The 23413-nt window shown below is 35.2% G+C and overlaps 1 protein-coding gene across 1 annotated transcript in view; it reads right to left on the reverse strand.

Moving 5' to 3' along the window:
• The window catches only part of FAT4 (FAT atypical cadherin 4), a 159176-nt gene that overhangs the window by 57027 nt on the left and 78736 nt on the right, over positions 1 to 23413 (reverse strand). The window contains exons 5-6 of the mRNA XM_004588166.4: positions 14234 to 15156; positions 13450 to 13624 (exon numbers count right to left, since the gene is read on the reverse strand). Of these exons, the coding sequence (XP_004588223.2) occupies positions 13450 to 13624; positions 14234 to 15156 (1098 nt within the window). The remainder of the gene's footprint in view (positions 1 to 13449; positions 13625 to 14233; positions 15157 to 23413) is intronic.

Consider the following 23413-nt stretch of genomic DNA (forward strand, 5'->3'; position numbering starts at 1 on the left):
GAGACCAACTTTTGAGGATATGCTTCCAATGCAAAGACTTACATAAAGACTTCCCTCTAGGTTTGAATGAGAGAGAATTTTCTCATTGTTTGGTTTACACTTCAGATGCTCTCAGGGACTAGGGCTGAGTTGGGGCTGGGCTAGGCCAAGCCAAAACTAGGAGCCAAGATACTCCCAGTGAGTGGCAGGAGTCCAAGTGCTTGAGTCACCACCTCCTGCCTCGCAGGGTGCCAACAGAATGCTGGATCCAATGTGTAGCCAAGGCTTGAACCCAAGAACTCTGATCAAAATGACTCAATCCTTATGCCAAATCTCCATGCTCCCCCAACCCTTCTCACAAACACCAATATTCTTCTGGATCTATGTTTACTATTACTTTATATAGCTGAGATCTTCTGCTTTTAGGCAGATACATTAAAATACCTATTTATTATCTTCTCCTGAAGGTTACCACAGAGGCTCAATGAAAGCATCTCAAAAACCAAAAGCAAAACTACTGCCTAAAAACCTACCTCATATTTATACATAAGTTGAAATAAATGCACTTATATTCACGTATTATACTATTACTTCTAACAAAATGTCTGTGTATTTAATATCTGTATTACCCATTTAATATATAAATTCCATCAACTGCTGTTTACTTTTATAAAATTAAGAACTTAAAGAATAAAGAACTTGATCCATTTTTTCCATTGTCAACCATAACGGACAATTTAAACTATGAAAAAAAATTTTTTTTGAAGTTTATTAGGTTCAGATTAAACTATGCCAGTCTGCTTGCATATGTTTTGCTTTATGTTATTATTATTAGCAAAGAACTGCTTCCATATCCTCCATTAATGTAAACTAAGTGGATTCTGCTTAATTCATCTTTATATAGACACATAATGTGTAACATTAGGTCTTGTGATCAGCCTGTGTTAACTCCTCCTTTCATTTTCTATATTTGAAATCTGACTGAAAGATCAAAGAACTGACCACTTCTAGTCATACACAATCTAGGAATCTTGTCCTTGGCCTAGAGCTTGGGTAGGAGAATGAGACTGTAGACAAAGGTCAATGAGCTGGCGATAGTATACTACTTGTAAACAGAAGGTCCCAATTAATCCTGAATCCCATGAGAAGAATACAAGGGCCAATGTTAGCTTGAATGGATCTGATAATGATGAATTATATAGGCAGTGGCGTAATAGGGCAAGATTATTCAATTTCATTTGGGATTGATTTATGAGAACCAGATGTCATCAGAAAGACGAGGCAGGATATAATGACACGGGCTCCTGGTGGAGGATACTCAGCAAATGAAAGGGCTAGAAGATACAAATGAACGAAAGGTCAAAGTCTCAGAAATTTGCAATTCTTGTGGTTATGAGGGTATAGTGGACATGTGAATGAGAAGGGAGAAACACAAATAGAAGTCAAAAGTTCAACTACAAGGAGCAGGGAAAAGATAAAAGAAATTTTAAATTTCATTGTGAAGTGATATGCATTGAATATATACATATTTGTGTAGCTATATTTGTGTATACACATGCACACACATACATATTTATAAATAAAATAAACAAGCCTAAATTGATAAGAACCTTTTTAAGTTTTCAGAACAAATGAAAAAAAAGCACTTATACACTAAAGAATATTTTTAAATTTGCAAAAAACAAAGCAGAACACACAGGCTTTGCAGTTTACTCTTGCAATTATTCATTGTTCCAGACAGCTTCAGGTCTTATTGAAGTCATTTTTTAAATTTTCTTTAGAAATCTCTAAACAGTACTACCTTTAAGACTGGAAGTTCGATCAATTAAAATATATAACAATAAAGCTCAAGAAAATTTAAAATAAGATTTTAAAAAGAAAATGCTTCAGGCAACTAAATACTATATCTGAAAATACACCTAAGCTAAACTTAGTATGTGAATAAGAAAGAACTATGCTCAAAATTTAGGGAGTTCTCATTTTGAACGTGAGTTTCTACAAATTAAGCAACGTTCCTGAAAGTGAAAAAAATATTCGGCAGAAATCAAATCTTTGCTTAATCAAAACCTTTTGCTTTGCTACAAAGCAAATTTCATTCCCAACATAAGAGTTTTGGTGAATGAATGGTTTGATTAAGAATGTTAGTTGTGAAAAATATTGTTTCTTTTAATCCTATGAGGTAAATCTATTTTTTTCACAATCTTACTGATTACCATCCATGAAAAATACAGTGAAATTCAGCCATCCTATAAATAACATTGAAGTGTTTGTCACTAGTTTTAAGTTTGAATGTACAAAAAAATATGAAACATTTAAACATGACCAATAGTTTTGAACTTGAAAAAACTCAATTAAAAATAATTTGTTGCTATTACATACTTCTATAAACACAGTGGTATAAATTATATACAGAGTTAAGTACATTTCTTTTTATTTTTCATAATTCTATAGGTGTCTTCAGCAAGACACTATCATTCTTTAATAAAATTCCTTGTTATAAAACATGCTAAATAGAAACAACAAAGAACACTTAAAGAAATGATTTAGTAGTGTTGGGAAAATGATATTGAAGAGGGTGGAAAACAACATGAAATGCCTAAGATATAAATTTTGTGATATGTAAATCTTGGCACAATTTTGAAACAATATTAACAAGTTACTTTATTCCTTCAAAAACTAATTATAAGAAAACTAGTGTATTGAGAACAAGAAAAGAAAAAGTCCTAAACATTTTCACAGAGATTTAAAGTCTGAAATAACTGGAGATTACCACCACATTCTACACTTAACTTTACATCACCATGTTTCATTTCCTTAGTGAAAATAACAAAGTGTGTGTTTATAAAATAGTCATCAAAATCGGCTACAAAGTGACTACAGTTCAGCAGGACGGAATCAATGAAATCAAGTGATTTTCTATTGCATGCTATTTCATTTCATTTTTGTATTTTTAATCTCATGAACATAGCAACGAAATTCTGTGTAGGAAGAATTTCCCTCTATTACACTGACGCTTATTGAAAAATATTCTGTAAATAAATGATTTATAAATATTTGTGTCAGTAACAGATATTTTGCAAAATCTTATTAGAAATAGAAGAAAATCAAACAAGCGATTTTCAACTTTGGAAGCAACATTCTAATATAGGCCAAATAGTCTAGCAGAAATACGCACAGCCATGTTAGACTCATATTTCCAAGTAAATTAAATGCAAATCATTTCTCATAACAAATGCAATTCTAGCATATTCTGACTTAGGAAATAATTGATACTCTTTTAAAAATTTTCAAGCAATTTTAATTTTAAAAATGTTCATAATGGCAGACATACAGCTGGCTTCCTGAGATATTTTTCACAAATAATAATAAAAAGATACAATCTGTCTAGAACAATTAAAAAACACACCCTTCAAATACAAAATGTCATATAACTTAATTGTAACAACTCTTCTGATTACTGAGACATTTGTAATACAACAACCTTCTTCAACAAAATAATGTGACACACGGTATTAATTCAAAATGTCATTATATCTTTACCAGGAAAATAAAGCACAGTGATTAGTCCCTTAGCTTTTAGCATTAACTTTTGCAAAAGCATCATGTTTCCCCTCCATTAAAAAGCAATTTCCAATTCCTGCATACAAATGAAGCTTATTCCCTCTTTCAGCAGGATGATAAATGTCCTTAATTAGAAATGCTAATAAACCGAACATTTCCCTGTAGATCTACTAATTATGCTGACACATAGACACTTCAGAGCTGAACTTTGTGGGTGAACAATAGCCAGAATATCTGTCTATCCTGTTGGCATATTCCACAGTGAATAAACGAAGGATAACATATTTAATTTGTGCATAGATCAATCCCGTTTCTAAATTAAATACAACCACACACAAAGTCCAGTTGATTGACTTCTAGATTATGTGTATGTGTATAACATATATTGTATTCTTTCTTCATGCTATCTAGCATTCACTTTATCATTTGCTTATATTGAAGTCTTAGATACACATTTCTTGATTTGATAAAGTAATCCTATGATTGCTAAATTACTTTATGGCTTACTTTATGGACTAATTTAATGACAGATACCCATTATAATTTTTCTCTTAAATCAATGCATTTTAACATAAATAAATATATTTAGCTCAAACAGGGGACACTTTCCTAAGCATGGTTTATATACAATAAAATATGATAGATCCGCTGACATGGTTAGGAAACTCTTCCCCGATTAGACCAGCTTCACACCATATTCTCACCAATCAATAACTGCATGAGATGTCAGTCAAGTGCTTTGACCTTTCTAGCACTTAGTTTTGTGTCTCCTTTCCTCTTAAATATGCAAAATGTAAATCTCACTAATTTGCAGGGCTATTGTGAGATTAAATAAGATTATATAATTCAAATTCTGGCATTTAGAAGCATGTCATGAACAGAGAATAAATATTATCTATCTATTTAAGAGTTTTTTGAAGTTTTATCTCTTCTTAAATGTCTTTCTTAAGAACTAAATCTTTACATATATCATTTTCCAGTTGCCAATTCCATGAATACTTCATACTATATTCAAAAGAATAATTCTGTATTTTTTGCCCTAAAATCTTTATTCTTCTCATCTCCTTCATTTGAGGGCCAGTAGTAAGGACTGACATTTTTCAAGTGACTCTTCTTCCAAATACAAGCAGCTCAACAACTGAATGAGTAAAACTTGCATCCCCTTAGCACCTTGCAGGATTCAGGACATGCTGCCCCAGAAGAAAGTATGTCAGTTTATGGACTGCTCCAAGCTAAGGAATCTGGACAACAGCCTAACCAGACAGGACTTTCCAATCTCCTCTCTGCTCCAGAAGACCTTCAGGTGAGGGGCACCCACCCCAAACAGGAGGAGCCCTGTTATCCCTAGGAGAGAGGGTACCTAGGCAACCGGAAGACAGGCTCAGCAATTTCCCCCGTTTCTTTCAAATACCTTCTATGCCTTTTTGCTGTCATATTTTCCCGTGTCTTCCTGTTCTCTGTCAAATCTGTTCTTAAAGACCCTTAATGGTTTTCTTTAGGTCTTTCTTTCCTCAGGAAGAGTGTGGCACACAAAATCTAGATTAGACATATTTTTATTATTCTTTCTTTTGGTAGGTGATTCACAATGGCTGCAATGAATCTAAAATGAATCAAGTGAAAACAAATCCTCCTTTTTCGCACACCACATTCTCATCTATTTCAAACACTGTCACGGGACTCTCTTAGGAGCTATGTAATGGGCTCTTATCGCCATCCCTATCTCCATTCTTCTTCACCACCACTTCTCCTGACAAGCTTGCCTCTGCTAAATCACACTTTCCAAACAGCCCTGTCACTCCTCTGTCCCTAACAAGCTTCTCCCTTTGAATCATGTTAAAGTCCTCACCACAGCCAGTGTGCTCCTGCGGTCTGCTCAAGCTTGCCTCAGCTTTCAAGGCTCTGTAGTTCACTCAGGTCCAGCTCCCCAGGCTTTCTGGCTGTCCTTTGGATAAACCTGACCCCCGCTTCAGGGCTATTTCATCCAGAAGCCATGCTATTTACCATATCTGTACATTCCACTCTCTTGACCTTTCATCAAAACTAGCACATCCTACTCTCTACTCTAGCCATTTAACCTGTTCTACTCAACTCCGTCACATTTCATATCACTGTGGTTTTATGTATTAGATTTGTTTATGCTTGTTTATTTTTAAAATTGATTTATTTAAAAGCCCAAATGCAAATGGGGAGGAGTAAAGAAAAGACTCAGGAGAAGAGAAAGAATGAGCTTCTATCCAATGGTTCATTCAAATTCTGCAATGTCTGGATTAGGCCAGACCCAAACCAGGAACCAGGAACCCAAGATCTTCTATGAACCCAACTTCGTGGGTTATCACAGTTGCTCTAGGGTCTGCAGGAGCAGAAACCTGTAGTCAAGAGTCAGCACAGAGTATGAAGTCCAGGAACTCAGAAATGGGAGACAGGTATCACATCCACTCTGCGGCTCCTGCTGCAAATTTTTCTGACTTGAATGCATGCTCTGTAACACAAAGTATCTCTAGCATGTAGAAGAATCTCTGGAAGAATGCCATAAACATTTTCTGACTAATCAATATTAAATTTTTATTATATACTAACACAGTCCATAGAGCCATAATATTCTCATTAGCTATAATCAGAACTTATGACAAATATTAAACCAGCATTATATTTTTGTTTTAATAAACAGAAAATGATAATTGTGGTGATTTGACTTCACTTACAATGTTGAGTGGAAGCTGTTTGGCCTATCGGTCAGGACCACAGTGGAGACTCCCACAACTCATCTCACAGCGGTTAGGTTGCAGTTGCAACACTGCTCCCAACTCCAGTTTTCTGACAATTTGTACCTGAGTATTAACAGGTAATGTTTTTTTTTATGATTGATTCCCTGCCAGTGGCGTGGGAGAACCTGGATTGAATTTCCAGCTTCAACAAAGCCTACCTCTATCCATCCAAGCATTTGGATAGAAAATTGGACTGTTCTGTTTCTGTTCATTTTACTTTCTCTCAAACAAATAAATTAAAATGAAATAAAAGATTGCAAACATTATCTCTGTGGAAAAGAAAAGAATAATTATTGAATAGTGTGTTCAGTAACAGAAAATGAATGGGATTCACAAAGATAAGGGCTTTGAGTTTGCAACTTTGGAAATACTTTTTACACACAGTCAAAATGTTTTAAGGAACATTCTGATTTCCTTAATTTAGTTGGTAAATACAGTTGCGATGAACAAATACTTGGGTGCAAAGTACCAATCCTGGGTCTTGCCTTTGTTTCTGCCATTACCTAGGTCTGCATAACTGACCAGCAGATTCTCAACCCTAGGCTTCAGCTTGCTTATTCAGAAAACAAAGGAAGTGGACTTGGGCATCTCCAGGATATTTTCTGGCCAAAATGATCATTTTATGTCAGATTTCTCTAACTTTTAAAAATCTTTTTATGTATAATTCTTTTCACAGCACTGTCATTCTGCACAAATATCTAACTCTGATATCTCCAAACTATAGCCACATTTTGTTTTACTCCCTCTCACCCACAAATTCAGTTTCTTGAAAGAGTAGCCCAAAGATACCAGAGTCACACAGACTTTGAGTTTTCCAGTGACCACCTAAAATACAACAAAAAGACTATTACTTGTGTACAAGTATGTGTACTGGAATAGTGTATCGAACCCCCAACATGTATGTAAGATTCAAAATAATAAAAAAATTCAAATTAGGTTGATGTGAAGAGTGACAAGCCCTAATATTTAAACTATACAAAGGCCACATGGATGATATATGCAGGAGAAGTGCTTGGATATTTAGGTGACATGGACTTCTTACCATGGGAAGCCCAAGGATCAAAGAAGTGGTAAACTTGAAAAGCACAAAGCCAAATTTGAGTTGATGAATCAAACTAAGAAAAGGTGGACAGCAAAGCACAGAATAGCAGCAAGACCTGTGTAGATAACTGAGTTGAATGAGAGCCAGAAGGTTCAGGGGAGAGTCATGAGAATCAGGTTCAAGCAGTATTTTAAGCACCTGAAACAGAATTAAAGCCATAAAATGCTTCACTGGGTCTTTGCTTGTGACTGCAATTTATCACATCACACTAAACGCTACAGAGCTGCAAACACTTGTGCTGCTTTTCTAGGCAAAGGTCAATTTGAATGACCACAACCAATGTAGCAGATACTTACGGAATTTCAACCCTTAGTTAAAAGAAAAAAAAAAAAAAAAAAAAGACTTGGCTTTTCCCTCTGGAAGATCCTTTTAAAAAAAGTCTACAAATAACTAATTTGTGACTATACACTAAATACAGATATGATAAAGAAACTAATAACTACATATCAAGGTGTCAGATTGGTAAGGCCTTAGTTGAGGCATATTGAGTTAAGCCACTACTTATGCTATTGCATCACAAATAGCAGAGCACTGGTCTATGTTCTTTTCGCTCTGCTTCCAAACTATTTCCCTATTAATGTGCCTGGTAAATTACTTGGTTCCTGAGACCCGGTGCAGGAGATCTAGGTAGAGTTTCTGTCTCCTGATTTCAGCTTAGTCCAAATATTTCAGCAGTGAAAAAGATGAATGGAAGATACCTCTCTCTGTCTCTCTTTCTGTCTCTCTTTATGTCACTTCCTCTTGTTGCCATTCTGCCTTTCAAATTAATAAACGAATTAATCATCTAAAAATTAAACAAAATAATATATTAGTGATTAAGTAATATCTAATTACCATGCATTTATTTCATTAATTAGTCTTTCATTTCACAAGCATTTGTGTCTATTAAGTCAAATGTCCTGTTTGCAGTGTTCCTGGGAATTTGGTTTTGAATACAATTTATAAAGTGTTTTTTCGACTGAAAGGATTAGGGAGATTATGAGGGTAATATACTATACATATTCAAAGATCTTTGCTATAAAAGCAAAGGATTATACATATCAATTAGTATTAAGAAAACAAAAAGGCAAAATGATAGCGACAGAGTTCTGAGGAAGAGAAGGACAGCATTAGACTAGAAGTCACCCTCCCAAACAACAAAAACACACACACAAAAATACAGTTAGATGCAGGATAGAACATTCCATGGGGATGAAATAAAGTTCCTGCTGATTCCCAGAGTGCACAACTTCCACCTTGAGCCATCATAATCTAACAAGAGAACACTGAATGCAGTTGAGTGGAGACAAAAACGTGAGCAGCAGCCAGTGCAGTATGGCTGGCTCTAGATAAAAGCAGCAGCAAGACATGGTAGATAGTATCAGATTGTGAGCAGAAGTCAGGTCATCTGACATGACATCATCCAAATGTTTCATTATTCTTGGGAACAACCGTAATATTTTAAATGATGAATCTATTCATCTGAAAGAGTTGGATAGAGAAAGTGGGAGAGAGGGATCTCTCATTCTCTTGTTCATTCCTCAGATGGCCATTCAGGACTGGGCCAGGAGCTTCATCTGGATCCCCATTGTGGACAGAGGAGCTCAGATGCTTAGGCCATCCTTGTTTTCCCAGTTTTCAATAGGGAGCTAGAATAGAAGCTTAGCAGCTATGGCTCAATTCAGTCCCCATGTTGAGTTTCAGTACTTAGCCTGGTGCTCTACAGTGCCACACCCTACTTTAGTATTCCTAGGCAATCAATGTGATATCACAATTTTATTTATACTTTTAGAAGTTCACAAAGGGTAGGAGCAGAGCTTAGTTGTTAAGATGCTTGTTGAGATGCCAGTAACCCACAGAACAGTATTTTGTCTCCTATTCCTGTTCTGTTTCCATTCCTGGTAATGCATACATCGGGAGGTGGTGGATGGTTTTGTCCCTGTCGTCCACTGGGAGGCCTGGGTTGAGTTCCCTCCTACTGATTTTAGTCATGGCCAGCCTTGGTCATGTGGGCCATTGAGAAGTCAACAAGAGGATAGAAATTTTGTCTTTCTGTCTCTCTTAGATTTTCGAAAAATAAAAGAACAGTTGATTACTAGATAATGCATTGTTTAAGAGACAACATAGGTAGTTAGGAATCCATTATAAATAGCTCTCAATTTAATTAATGTGGTAGTAGTGGAGATGAAATAAAATGGATAAATTCAGGGTGTTTTTGAGACATAATCTACTTATTATTGAGCTCAAGTGTGGAGTACAATGGCAGAGAAATGAGGAGTGATCAAGAAGGGTTATTTGCAGCTAAATTACAGAGGAGTAATTTATGGAAGCCAGAGAAGTGTTTTACTTGAATCCTACTAATCCTGAGATCTCTAACAAACATCTACCAACTCTACCTTCAGACCAGAGATGGTCTCCCCAAGAAGCCGTTGAATTTATCTGGACAATAAGATGCTGGACTCTATGTTTGGTATATGCTTGCAATGAAAGAATCTCAACTGATCTTGAACTGTGGCAATGCAGCAGGGTGGAGGAATCCACCATGGGGGGAGGGTTTGGGGAGGGGTGGGGGGAATCCCAGTACCTATAAAACTGTGTCATATAATGCAATGTAATAAAAATAAAAATAAATAAATAAATAAATAAAAAATAAATTAAAAAATAAATGGTTCAAGTATTAAAAAAAAGAACTAATGCTAATATTTAAAATAAGAAATTCTCTTATTTACTCTGGCCAATAAGCTATTCACCTTGGCATTCTTGAAAATACATATAATTTGTTTTAATATTATGGAGCCAGAAAAGAGTAGAGGTAGAATTCAAGTCTTAGTTTACTGTAAAGTCTATATTTACATTTTGCCAATCAATTTTCTTTGTCAATTTTTGAAGTACGCTGTTCTGGTTTCCCTGATCATTCCATGTTATTTATTAATTGCACAAATGAGAAAATGGTAAGGCAAATCATTACATGGAAGGCTACTAAGGAATAACAGTTTCACCACACGGAAGAAATAACTGCTTTAGAGCAAGCTGTGTCTTAGAAGACACCACCCAGCAGTCCCTGCCTTACTATGGCCCTGGAGGAGTTCCTGTTTGGTGCAGTACATACTTCTATAGGTGCAATAGTAAGTGATTCAAAGTTACAGCACAACATCAATACCTTTAGCTAGAGTTAAATAAAATTTTCTATCTAATTGAATTATAGTTTGTGTAACAATTTAATTATATAGGAAAATGAGCTAAGATTATTTTAGTATGTTCTGGTTTTGTTATTTAGTAATGCAAAATTCTCTTGCCTCACATGAGAAGGTAGTTATAGATTTTTTTTTCTTTTCAGCCCTACACAGGAGTAGAGAGTTTCCAGATGTGCTACCCCATAACCATGCAGTCAGTAAATAAATAGATGGTGATAGTTGGAATGCTAATGCTTGCTTCAAAAATTCCAAGATTTAGAGCTTTGTGTGATTAAAAAGCTGCCACTTCAATTCCTTCCATATTGCCAGAGTTGACCTATCCTTGGGCTGCCACCAGGTAAGAGTTCAAAAGGAGCAAAGGCAAAGTGATTTGTGAGATAAGGCATAAAAATGTCAAATTTTTTATTCTTTGGAATTCTTTGACATTTTCCTGGTCCTCAGAACACTACAAATTTGAGAATAACATGGCATCTGGGGTCTAAAGGCTGCCATATTTTTTTTGAATTTTCTCATGTCATCTACTAATTTGACTTTTAAATCATATCAGTGAATATGTATTTTAAGCCCTGTGGCAAAAACCTTTTTTTTTCTTGCACAATAGGACTGAATTAAAGATTCTGAAACTGCTATCTAAAACTACCACAATCTCTTGCAGTGGTGACTCTTGGTGTTAGATTAATGAAGGGAATAATGAAACATGGAATTTTGGTCACACAGATGTTTTAACGACTTTAAGTTATCTAGTCCCACTTCCACACCGTTTCTGATTGCTTTTTCCATCACCCATGACAAGTGATTTTCAGATATTTAATTGACTACTTTTCTGTTTCCAGTGGCATCAGAGGCTCCTCTATTTTAGGCAACTCAAACACACACTCACACAGACACACACACACACACACACACACACAGAGATTGTGATTTCCAGCAAGATTCAAATAAGCTAATAACCTCAAAGATTTAAAAATACTGTAACATGAGTCCTAAGTCACAAGTGTCACTGAAGCTCACTGAGGCTTCCTGTCATGTGCTCTAACATCACTTTAAAAACCCCAAATCACAGACTTCCAAAGATCTTTGCTTTAATGGATATGCAAATTCTCACGCTTCATAATTCAGGATTCTTCATCATTCATAGTACTTTTATCTCAATTTCATCATAATCTTCACCCATTGGGTCTTCATATCTCACATTTAATAAAATAACAATTCATCAAAGCAATTACAGTTAGACATTTGTTACTTGTCCTTATATAAGAACCCTATAAGTCCCTTATTTTTAAGAACTGACAGAATAGCTCCTTAGAATCACAATGTAGGTTTTCAGCAATCTGGACATTTAGAGCTGTACTTTATTGAGTCATCTAGTGAAAGTTTCTAGCAGGCTGACTCCTCCATGTCTATCAGATAATAATAATATTTTTAGCTCTATTATTGCAACTTATTAATGTGCTAGCTTTTGTTTCTAATAAAATGTCCCCTTGTATTGTCAGCTTGATGGGGAAACATTCCAAGTGGTGGTTAAGTTTATTGTCTAGCCCACATAATCCTCTTTAACTATACTTTAGCCCAACTACATTGAAAAAAAATATGTGGTTTATTGAAAAATCAAGTAGTTACTGTGTTACATATCTAGCTGTTTAGAAAGAAATGTTTGATATACCAAGGACATTCTTAATACAGCCACCTGTGAAGTAAAACTTAATGTGAGCCATAATTTTTAAAACATGATTTAGCTCGTTAACGTATGATATATTAATCAAAATTTAAAATTTACTGTTACAGTCTTTGTATGTGGAAGAAACTGAGAATGATTTTAGACATATATAATTAATCAAAACAATTTCATCAATAGAAATAATCCATTTGAAAGCTCATAGTTCTCCATTAGTTCCCCCACTCACAGAAACACATATATATGCCAGGGCTACATCTCTGTCTATGTACTTATACATATATATCTAGATATACATACACATAATTTCAGATATCTGAGGTTCCAAAAAATCTATCTGGGATTCAACAAATGTTTTTTTTCTCTTGAATATATCAACATAATTAAATTTTAAAAATTTAAATACTAGATTGCAATATCTGTTTCCACAAGTAAACATTAAGTCACTAATCCATTAGGAAATCAATATTCATTTACACATTTTGAGCAAATCTTTAATTAATATTTACTTTCTTCAAAATATAAAGATTCTTTAATGAATTTTTAAAAGTATATTTATGAACAGAGTTCACATATGAAAGACAACATAAGTAGCACTGCCACTTTCAGTAAATACAGTTAGATTTTCTGGCTACCTGCTACAAAAGTGTGGGTAACCACTAATTCCAAGTAATAAAATCTGTTGGATACTGCTTTTCACTGCTTCTACAGCAGTCCATGACACTGCTAACTTGATGAATTCTCCAGCATCATGGACACTCTGGAGTGTGGTGGCACTCATCAAATGCCTGCTACAGCTGTGGTCATATTACAGATGCTTGTGAACTGGGGCAGCAGAACTGTGGTTACACTCCCCAACTTCCAACATAAGTTAGAAGAATGTGGATTCTCTGAAGTTAAAATGTTATAAATGTGTACTGCCTCAGGTAGAGAAGTATAATGTCGTGCCCAGAGACACTCATTTGGCTTATGGGGCAAGGGGCCACTGTTTTACTGAAACACGACTTTGCTCATGATAGTCTCAAGCCATTATCAAGTTTTCTAAAATTATTTACGTGCTGCTAATGACAAAATGTATGTAAATCAACATTTCAAACATCAATTTCCATAAATGATTCAATTTCGTGATAAAAAATGTTGAACTCACATAATAAAGAAATTGTTCACCACTGAACGAGTTTGCAACGACTGTACCTGAATCTATAGCCGTAAGCACCAACACAAAGTGCTCCTTTGCTTCCCGGTCGAGACTCTGTGTTACTTTGAGTTCTCCACTGGTTGAGAGAGTGAAAGCATTGTCTTCATTTCCAGCAAACAGAGCATATGAGAGTTTACTGTTAGATCCTTGATCATCATCTCTTGCCACCACCTGGAAGAAAGAATAGTACACGCCACGTTTGTGTAACACTGTGCACACCAGGAAATGAAATGTGTTCACTAATAAAGAGGTGGGGTCTTATTAAAATCTCCTAATATTTGGCTTCAAGTTTTCCATAAAAATAGCATAAATTATTTTGTGTTGCAGGCACGGATACATTGCCATTAATACAACTGATGAACAACATTTTTGGAAACTTTCACAAAAATTTTGAATAGCAGTAGTAGTTGGTAACATTTCATACAGTTACAGCATTTTTGAGTGTGAAGGGAGAATAGCATTTGAAAAAAACTTTCAATGTTTACGTCACTTTAATTCCTTGTTGTGGCACATTTTACTTATATTAGGAAAGCAAATGTAAAAATACACAAATACATGCATGAGTGCAACACAATATACACCAATAATAATAGGGAAGCAATGTTGTAATGAATACATGCTCTGTATAATGTTTATAGTGAAATTTTTGCAGGCTCTGCAAGTGAATATTTTTGGTAACTGTGAGGGAAAGAATAGGATGAGTGGAAATTCAACAGAATTGAGCTTATCAATCAGGCTTTTACAATGAACATCATATTTGTTTCGTTTAAATATACTGACCTGAAGAATTGTTCTGGGTAGTATCTCCAAATTCTCAGGAACATTCACAGAATATGGAGAGAGCTCAAATATAGGAACAAAATCATTAATATCCAACAAAATAATGCTGACAGTGGAGGTATCAGTTCTAGGGGTACTGCCCCGATCTGTTGCCTGAACAGTCAGAAGGTAATTAGGAGTCCTCTCCCTATCCAAAGGTTTAGCCACAGTGATGGCACCTGTGACAGAATCAATGCGAAACTCTTGATTGGCATTACCACCAACAATACCATAGCGAATCTGCCCATTTGTGCCTTCATCTCCATCTACTGCAAATACTTGTATGATATCTGTCCCAGTAAGTGTATTTTCATTGATCTCCACTTTATATAAAGCCTGTGCGAAAACAGGATTGTTATCATTGATGTCAAGTACCATAACTACAACCTCTGTAGAAGAAGACAGGGATGGTTGACCTTTGTCTGTAGCCACCACCGTGAGAGTATAATTGGAAACGTCTTCTCTATCCAGTTCACCAGTCAGTCTCACTTCACCATCAATGGTTCCAATACTGAACTTGCTTCCCCAAGGGTTCAGCAGTGTATACTCAATATAGCTGTTTGGACCACTATCCGGGTCAGTTGCTTGAGCTTTGAAAACTACAGTGTCAATAGGTGTGTTTTCTGGAATGTATGTCAACTTAGGGGAAAGAAACGTTGGTGGATTATCATTTACATCCAACAAAATAATGGAGACTTGAGCAGTGCTTGTGAATCTGGAGGCTGGGTGCTGTGGAAGGTCATGCACCTGAACAACCAAGTTGTAGAAGGACTGACTTTCCCGATCCAAAGCTTTCACAACTTTCAGCACTCCACTGTTATCCACTGTGAACTGTCCAAGGCTATCGCCTGAAGCGATGCTATAGGCCAACTGGGAGTTGACACCTGAAATTGAATAGAAAAAAAAAAATTAAACTCTGAAATGTTGCCTAACTAAACTGCATCAGAATGTCTGGCATGTAATTTTGCATGTTTGCTATATCAAGCACGCTTTTACTTAGCTGCAGTTAATAACATTTGTAAAAAATACACACACAAGAACTCTTAGCTGTTAATTCTTAATCTGAAGAGATGTTTACAATCTGGTGAAAAATCTGATGTGTGTATGTGTGTGTGTTGCTTGAAATTTGCCATATTGTTGAAATGTTAAGAGAAAAACATTCCAGATAGCAGACATTATTCCTTACACTTCTTTTCTTCTATCATATAACTCTCATGGCACCAACACAGCTTCAGTAATTCACCGAGGCCAACCTCAATTTTCAGAGAAGGGTAATAAAAATTTCTGATGTTTGGCGTTAGTCATGGATGTTTTAAGTCTGCTTTTACATTTCTTGTAGGGACCAATGTATAATTTTTAATTCCTTTTAAGCATCTAGGCAAGAAATTATCTTTGAGGAAAATTTGTTTTCTTTCAAATTTTATTATAAATATTTAAAGTTTTAAAAATTCTAAAGAAGAATCATTATCAATAAAAGTATACATTAAGTCTCCAAATATGAATGCTCACACTATTAAGAGCTACATTCATACAACATCTATTTTTTTTGTAGAAACATGTGTTGTCTCTTAATTTTTAAAAATCTAAATTCTGCTTTCAGAAACTGATTGTAGTGATTCTTATAAACTGTAGTGGAAAGAGTATAGTAGCCTGTTGTTTCAGTAAATAGCTAAGAGATAATTAACATATACAGTAAAATCAGAAAGAAAATGATTTTTGACCCCAGTCTAGTGTCTGTATCACTGACCCATGACGCCACGTGCATTTTGTATTTTATCCTAAAGATGATGAGAATATTACATATTGTGATAAGAAGTATATTGTATACCCAGGTAATCCATTGTTAGTAAGATTTTGAACTAGAGCATTAAGGAGTATCTGTCAACATGAATTACATAGATTAGGTCTTGTATTCCTAAAATCAAACTATTCATATCGATTTCTGAATTGTATTTATCAGAAATGATGTGCATTCTTTGCTAACAGTGGCCTACGAAAATTTGATAATTCCCCTTTCTCCTTTCCCCGCCCTGCCTCCCTTTTTTATTTGGAAAATTTTCTGATTTTAATATTCTGTGAATATTTAGGTTCATTTTTGCCTTGCCCTGAACTCATCAACTCCCTATAAACAGAAATTTCAGAAACTAATGGATTCTTATTTTTAAAAAGATTTTTAAAAAAATTTTTTGGAAGGCAAATTGCAGAGAGAAGCAGAGACAGAAAGAAAGATATTTCATCCATTGGTTCACTGCCCAAATGGTCAAAATGGCTACAGCTTAGCCTATCCAAAGCCAGGACAGGAGCAGTAGCTTCCTCCTGACCCCCATGAGGTTGCAGAGTTCAAAGCATTGGTCATCCTCTGTTACTTTCCAGGCCACCAGCAAGAAGCTGGATGGGGACTGGATCAGACGGAACAGGAACTGGTGCCCTTAGGAGATGCCAGCAGATGGAGACAGAGGATTGTGCAGTTGAGTCCCTGGGCTCCAAATTTTCTTTTTCTTTTTGCTATCATGTAGACCTGTCTTTCTAAAAATGGAACAATTACTGTTTTACCATAACTTGCTGATCTTTGTCTAATGTTCTTTGCCTAACTGTAAATGGAAAGGAAAATTATAAATGAAAATAACTTTGAAGTACCGGCTAATTGCCAAAAATATTGCAGTAAACAATGTTTGTGTTATTATTGATGAAGTATAGTCTTCTTCCCTTCATTATGAATCTTTATTCTTTTGATTTTTTATAAGGCAATTTACCAGTCAATGAAGCAGAGATAAACTTCATAATACTTAGCAGTTTTCTGAAAGGAGTTATATGAATTAATAAAGTCAATGAGGTTACAAGTAAATTCTCAACAGCAGAGACATTTTAGGAACTGGATATAACAAGATCAGTAACATACTTCAAATTTTTTTCAAAGAATTCAACAAGTTTCAGAGGATAAAATGTTCACTAATATTTATATACAAACAAGTGGAATTGGGAAATGTTTATTGTTAAAGCTTTATTTTTATAATACATACATTTGTATACATGTACAAAATCCAGTCAACTTTAAAATTAGTTCTTAAGGAAAATTTGTCATTTTCTTTGGCAAATTCCAGCAACAAATACTGACTCCCTATTTTTGAGGTCCAAACTCAAATGTAAGTGTTGTGGAGAAACACCACTATGAAAACACCTCAATAAAAACACAAGAACAATTTAAAAATTGGTTCCAAGAAACCATTTCTAAAATAAGATGAAAATTAAAAATACTACCTAAATTCCATATGGCTTTTAAATGATGAGCTAGTATTACTACAAAAATCAACTGCAATGTGATAAACTGCAGTGATAAAAATCTAGGATTTGTGCACTCCATGCATGTTCCTTCTATTAAACAACCAAGTGGCAGAGCCAAAGGAGAATATAATATCAACATTTTATAATGTTGTAAATAGAAGAATGGCTTCATGAATAATGGGAAAAAATTTTGGCAGAATGCATGGGTAGAGAAACTATGAAATACTAAACTTCAACTTAAATTATGAAAAAGACTGGTTTTGCAGTCATTCATAATGATAAATAAATTTGGTATCACTGTTCCAAATGAATTCAAGATACTAATGATTATCCTTGAGGAGAAAATAGATTAAAAAAAGCAACCATTTTTCATAAACAGTGCAAACTATCCAAGAAGTACTATTTCAGGAACTGAAACCTAACTGTGGCAATTAGAAGCCTTAGATGCCATCTACTTTATGTTATAAAAAGCAAACTTCTAGGGTTATCAAGTGCATCAGCAGGCAAGCCTGGTATTGGCAGCATCCCATCCAGCTTCTTGATAATGGCTTGGGAAAAGCAGTGGAAGATGGTCTACGTTTAGCTTTTTCTTCTGCCATGTGGGAGATTCCAGTAAGGCTCTGGCTCATAGCTCTGGCCTGGCCCAACCCTCCCTTTTTCATACATCTGGAGGGTGAACCAGGACAGAAATCTCTCCCTCTCAATCTCTCCCTGTAATTCCACCTTTCAAACACATACATAAATATTAAAGCCAAAACAAAAACAAAGTAAAGGACATTTCATTCCCAATAATTGTAATCAGTGACTTCGGATAAATTCTATTTGTTTTTTAAAAAGACTTACTTATTTATTTATTTATTTATTTATTTATTTATTTATTTATTTATTTATTTATTTTAAAGGTTTATTTATTTTCTTACAAAGTCAGATATACAGAGAGGAGGAGAGGAGGAGAGACAGAGAGGAAGATCTTCCGTCCGATCATTCACTCCCCAAGTGAGCCGCAACGGCCGGTGCGTGCCGATCCGAAGCCAGGAACCTGGAACCTCTTCTGGGTCTCCCACGCGGGTGCAGGGTCCCAAAGCTTTGGGCCATCCTCTCCTGCTTTCCCAGGCCACAAGCAGGGAGCTGGATGGGAAGTGGAGCTTCCGGGATTAGAACCGGCGCCCATATGGGATCCTGGTGCGTTCAAGGTGAGGACTTTAGCAGCTAGGCCATGCCGCTGGGCCCAAGACTTATTTATTTTTTAATTGTAAAGGCAGAAGTCAGATTTACACACACACAGAGAGAGAGAGAGAGAGAGAGAGAGAGAGACAGAGAGAGATCATCTATATACTGTTTCACTTTCAAGATGGCAACAATAGCCAGAGCTAAACCATGCCAAGGCCAGGAGTGAGGAGCTTCTGCTGTGTCTCCCATGTGGATGAAAGATTCCAAGGACCTGGGCCGTCGTCCAGGTCACAAGCAGAAAACTGGATGGGAAATGGGGCAACCAGGACATGAACCAGTACCGATATGGAATCCCAGAGCTTTCAGGCAGAGGATTAGCCAGTTGGGTTATTGTGCCAGTCGTAGATTTATTCTATTTCTAGAACTTACAAGTAAGCACATTAAAACTCAAAATTCTCCTCCACTAAAAAAGGTACTTATGTATTTACTTTCAAAGGCAGAATTGTTGGGGCGGGTGGGGGTGAGACAGACATCTTCTATCTGCTGGGTCACCCTCTGAAATGGTCACAATAGCCAGGGTTGTGCCAGCCTGAAGCCAGGAGCCAAGAGCTTCCTTCAGTCTCCCACATGGGTACAGGAGTCTTCACACTTGGGCCATCTCTTCCTCCCTCCCTGGTGCAACAGCAGGGAACTGGTTTGGAAGTAAGGCATCTGGGACTCCCACCTGGCTCACATATGGAATTCCAGCTTCCCAAGTACAGCTTAAACCTCTGGGTCATAATGCAAATCTAATTTATTTTGAAAAATCAAAGCTAGGAGCATTTTCCTCCCTTCTACTTGCATTGAACATCTGAATCATGAAACATTAATACATTATTATTAGATTAAAAAATTTTAGTCCTAAGTGTTGGAACTTGACCGGAGTTGCTTTTATGGCACACCAGACCTTAAACATAAGCCAGCTCACATTTGGAACATCTGTGTTCAATGTTCTGAAAGTCATTCAGTTACATGATTCTTCCTGGCAGTTTTATTGTGTGTGTATGGTTGTGTCACATATATATTTGGATTTAGGTCTTGTGAATTGTTTAGTTCAAGGAAACATAGCACATAAAATGCAAGTAAATACAAAAAATAATAGAATGCATCGAAAAAATCCTTGCATGTCATTCTTTGATAGAATGTGTGTACATTTATTTATAATCCATAGATGAAATTTCATTATTTGTATAAAGAACCATCCCTTCCCAATTAACACATTGTTGCACCACTGTGCAATGTTTCAGTTTATATTCATCTTCAGGCAGCAATTTGAATATGGCCACCAGATCAAAAAATGTGAACCCATTCACAATTCAATTCAGGTATGGCACATTTATTCAGAAAAACTGCCATGATTTTATTATCAAAATATTCTTACATGACTAACATTTCTAAACATATAAGAATTTCAGAAGACCAAAAATAATTATTAAAATCAGAATGATTTCATGATATAGAAATTAGTTTTCCTCTACAGAATATTTGAAGTGTATTTATGAAAACATCAAGATTTAATTTGTGAAATAGCAAATGGTTTGCTTGGTTGTTATGAAATGATTGTAACCTAAAATTTTAAAGGGCAAACTAAGATAATACATTTTGCTAGAAATGGCTAAGCTGATTTTAAAAATAATATTTCATCAAAGAAGAATCAATAATCCTCCATCAGGAACCTTTCAGAGATAACTTAATTAAAGTCAAAATAATAATATTTGTGTAATAATTTTGAGAACTATTTTATGTTACTTAGTTAGAAACTTTTACAAACGAGGTGAGCTTTGGAGAGTCTTACAAACTATTCTTACAAACTATTCTTAAAAGCAGAAAGAATAGGAACTGTGCCTTATACTTTAGGCCAAGGTGCAGGAAATTGCACTGATAAAGGTATTCAAAACTAAAACAATGGGAACAAGTAGCTTAAAACTTTTACCTAACACAATTAACAGAAAAATCCATGATATGTGACTTTATTATTGCATTATGGTGCTAATATGTTCCTGGAATATTATAGCAGGTTTTGAGAAAGAAATTATTTTTTGCTGTCTTCTGATTCCTTAGATTCTAAGTTATGGATGTAAGTTATTCCAAAGAGGCATACACTTGTGTAAAACAGAAGATTCTCTTTAATATACAATAAAATGATTACAAAAAATAGGGTGTGAAACTCTGTTCCAGTGAGAAAAATGAGAATGATCACAGGAACCCTACTATAATAAAATAATGAGAATATTCATAACCAGGAAATAGGTAAGTTATCTAACAGTTATGGAAATGGAGGGACTCCCAAAGAGATTAATCTCAATTGTGAGTAATCTGTGAATCCAATCAACAGACTTGGGTAGAGGTCCAGGATAGAGTATTCCAGGAAATGGAATGCCATTTCTTGTTAGTATGATTAGACAGCTACCGGTTGTTGCTAGCATGATTATGATAGAGGCATACTTAGTAGTACTAGTGTAACAGTCACATCTTTATCAGTTATATACATATGTTCAATCTTTTTTTGAAAAAATTAATCATATATTATTATTATTGTTATTATTAATCATGATATGGTTCCACATGCACAAGGATTTTCCTCTTCATCCTCCCCCATTCTCCACCCCCCACAGAAGAAATCTAAATCAAGCAATGAGAAACCCAATGCTAAAATGAGAAGATCAAATCACTACATATCAATATTAGCTCTGAATGTAAATGGACTAAGCTCATTTATCAAAAATCATAAATTGGTGTACTGCATAGAGGAGACACATCTCACCGACAAAGATATGCAGATACTAAAAGTAAAAGAATGGAAAAGGATATTCCAGGCTAATGGAAAGTAAAAATGAACTGATAAAACCATTCCAATATCAGATAATAGAGACTTTGAAGTGAAAAACCATTAAGAGATGAAGAACACATCACATGTTGATTAAGAAATACATTCAGGAAGAAGAAATCCTGATATTAAATATTTATGCACTGAATGTCTGTGCTTACAGCTATGTGAAACAAATATTAATAGATGTAATGGGAGATCTTAACATCCCACTAACCTCAATGGACTGACTGACAAGACAGAAACTCATAAGGAAATAACAGAATCCACTCAGATAATAGGAAAAAAATGCACTTAATTGATATCTACATCATCTTTCATTCCACAGACTCAGAATATACTTTATTTTCATCAGTTCATTAGATTTTCTCTAGGATTGATAACAATATAAGGCATAAAACATGGATTAGACAATAAAAAAAACTGAAATCATAACCTGAATTCTCAGACTATCACGGAGAGAAACTGGAGACCAACAAGTCAAAATGCACCAGAAGATATGCAAAGCATGTGGATGTTGAACGACATGCTGGTAAATGAACAATGGATTATAGAAGAAATCAAAATGAAAATTTAAAAAAATTGCTTGAAATGAATGAGGGTATCAAAATAACATGCCAAAATTAATGGGACGCAGTCGAGGCAGTGATAAGAGGAAAGTTCATTTAAATCAACACTTATGTCAACAAATTAGAGAAGTACCAAGTAAATGGGTTAACAATACATCAGAAGAAGCAAGAAAATGACAATCAAATAATCCTAACAGAAAAAAAGGAAATAATCAAATTAAAGGAGGAAATAAACCAAACAGAGACCAAAAGAACCATATATAAGATTAATGAATCCAAGAGATGGTTCTTTGAGAAAATCAGTAAAATAGATTCCCCACTAGCTCAACTAATCAAAAAAAGCAGGAAAATACAGATCAATATAAAAAGGGAAATATAACAACAGATACTTTGGACATAATAATCAGGAACTATTACAAGCAAATGTACACCAATTAATTGGAAGACCTAGAGGATATGGATAGATTTCTGGACACAAAATCTACCAAAATTGAATCCTGAAGCAATTGAAAATCTAAACAGACCTATAACAAGGACAGGGATGGAATCAGTGATTCTTACAAAGAGAAGCCCTGGATCAGATGGCTTCACTGCTGAATTTTAGCAAACATATCAAGAGGAACTTACCCCCAATTCTCCACTAGGTATTCAAAACAATAGAAAGGGAGGCAATGCTTCCAAACTCTCGCTATGAAGCCAACATCTCTGTAATACCAAAGCCAGGTATAGACACACTAAAGAAACAAAGCTACAGACTGATACTTATGGTGAGCATTGATGCAAAAAAATCCTTAACAAAATACTAACAGAAACCAACAATACATCAGGCAGAATATTCACCCACACCAGGTGGGTTTACCCCTGGCATGCAGGGCCAGTTTAACACACACAAATCAATAAATGTGATACACCACATCAACAAAATGAATAAAAACCAGATGATCATCTCAATAGACGCAAAGAAGGTAACTAACAAAATCCAACACAACTTCACACTGAAAATTTAAAGCAAGGTAGGCACTGAAGGAGTATTCTACAATACAATCAAAAAAATATACAAAACCCAATGCCAGCATCATGCTGAACAGAGAAAGACTGGAAGCTTTTCCATTAAGATCTGGAACTCGACAAGGATGTTCACTTTTACCATTGCATTTCAACATAGTATTGGAAGTCTACATTAGAGTTACAAGAAAAAGAATTTAAAGGAATTCAAAATGAGATCAAGGAATTAAAATTACTCCTTTCACAGAT

The sequence above is a fragment of the Ochotona princeps genome, chromosome 7 (assembly GCF_030435755.1).
Source record: "Ochotona princeps isolate mOchPri1 chromosome 7, mOchPri1.hap1, whole genome shotgun sequence".
In the NCBI taxonomy this organism is placed as follows: Eukaryota; Metazoa; Chordata; class Mammalia; order Lagomorpha; family Ochotonidae; genus Ochotona; species Ochotona princeps.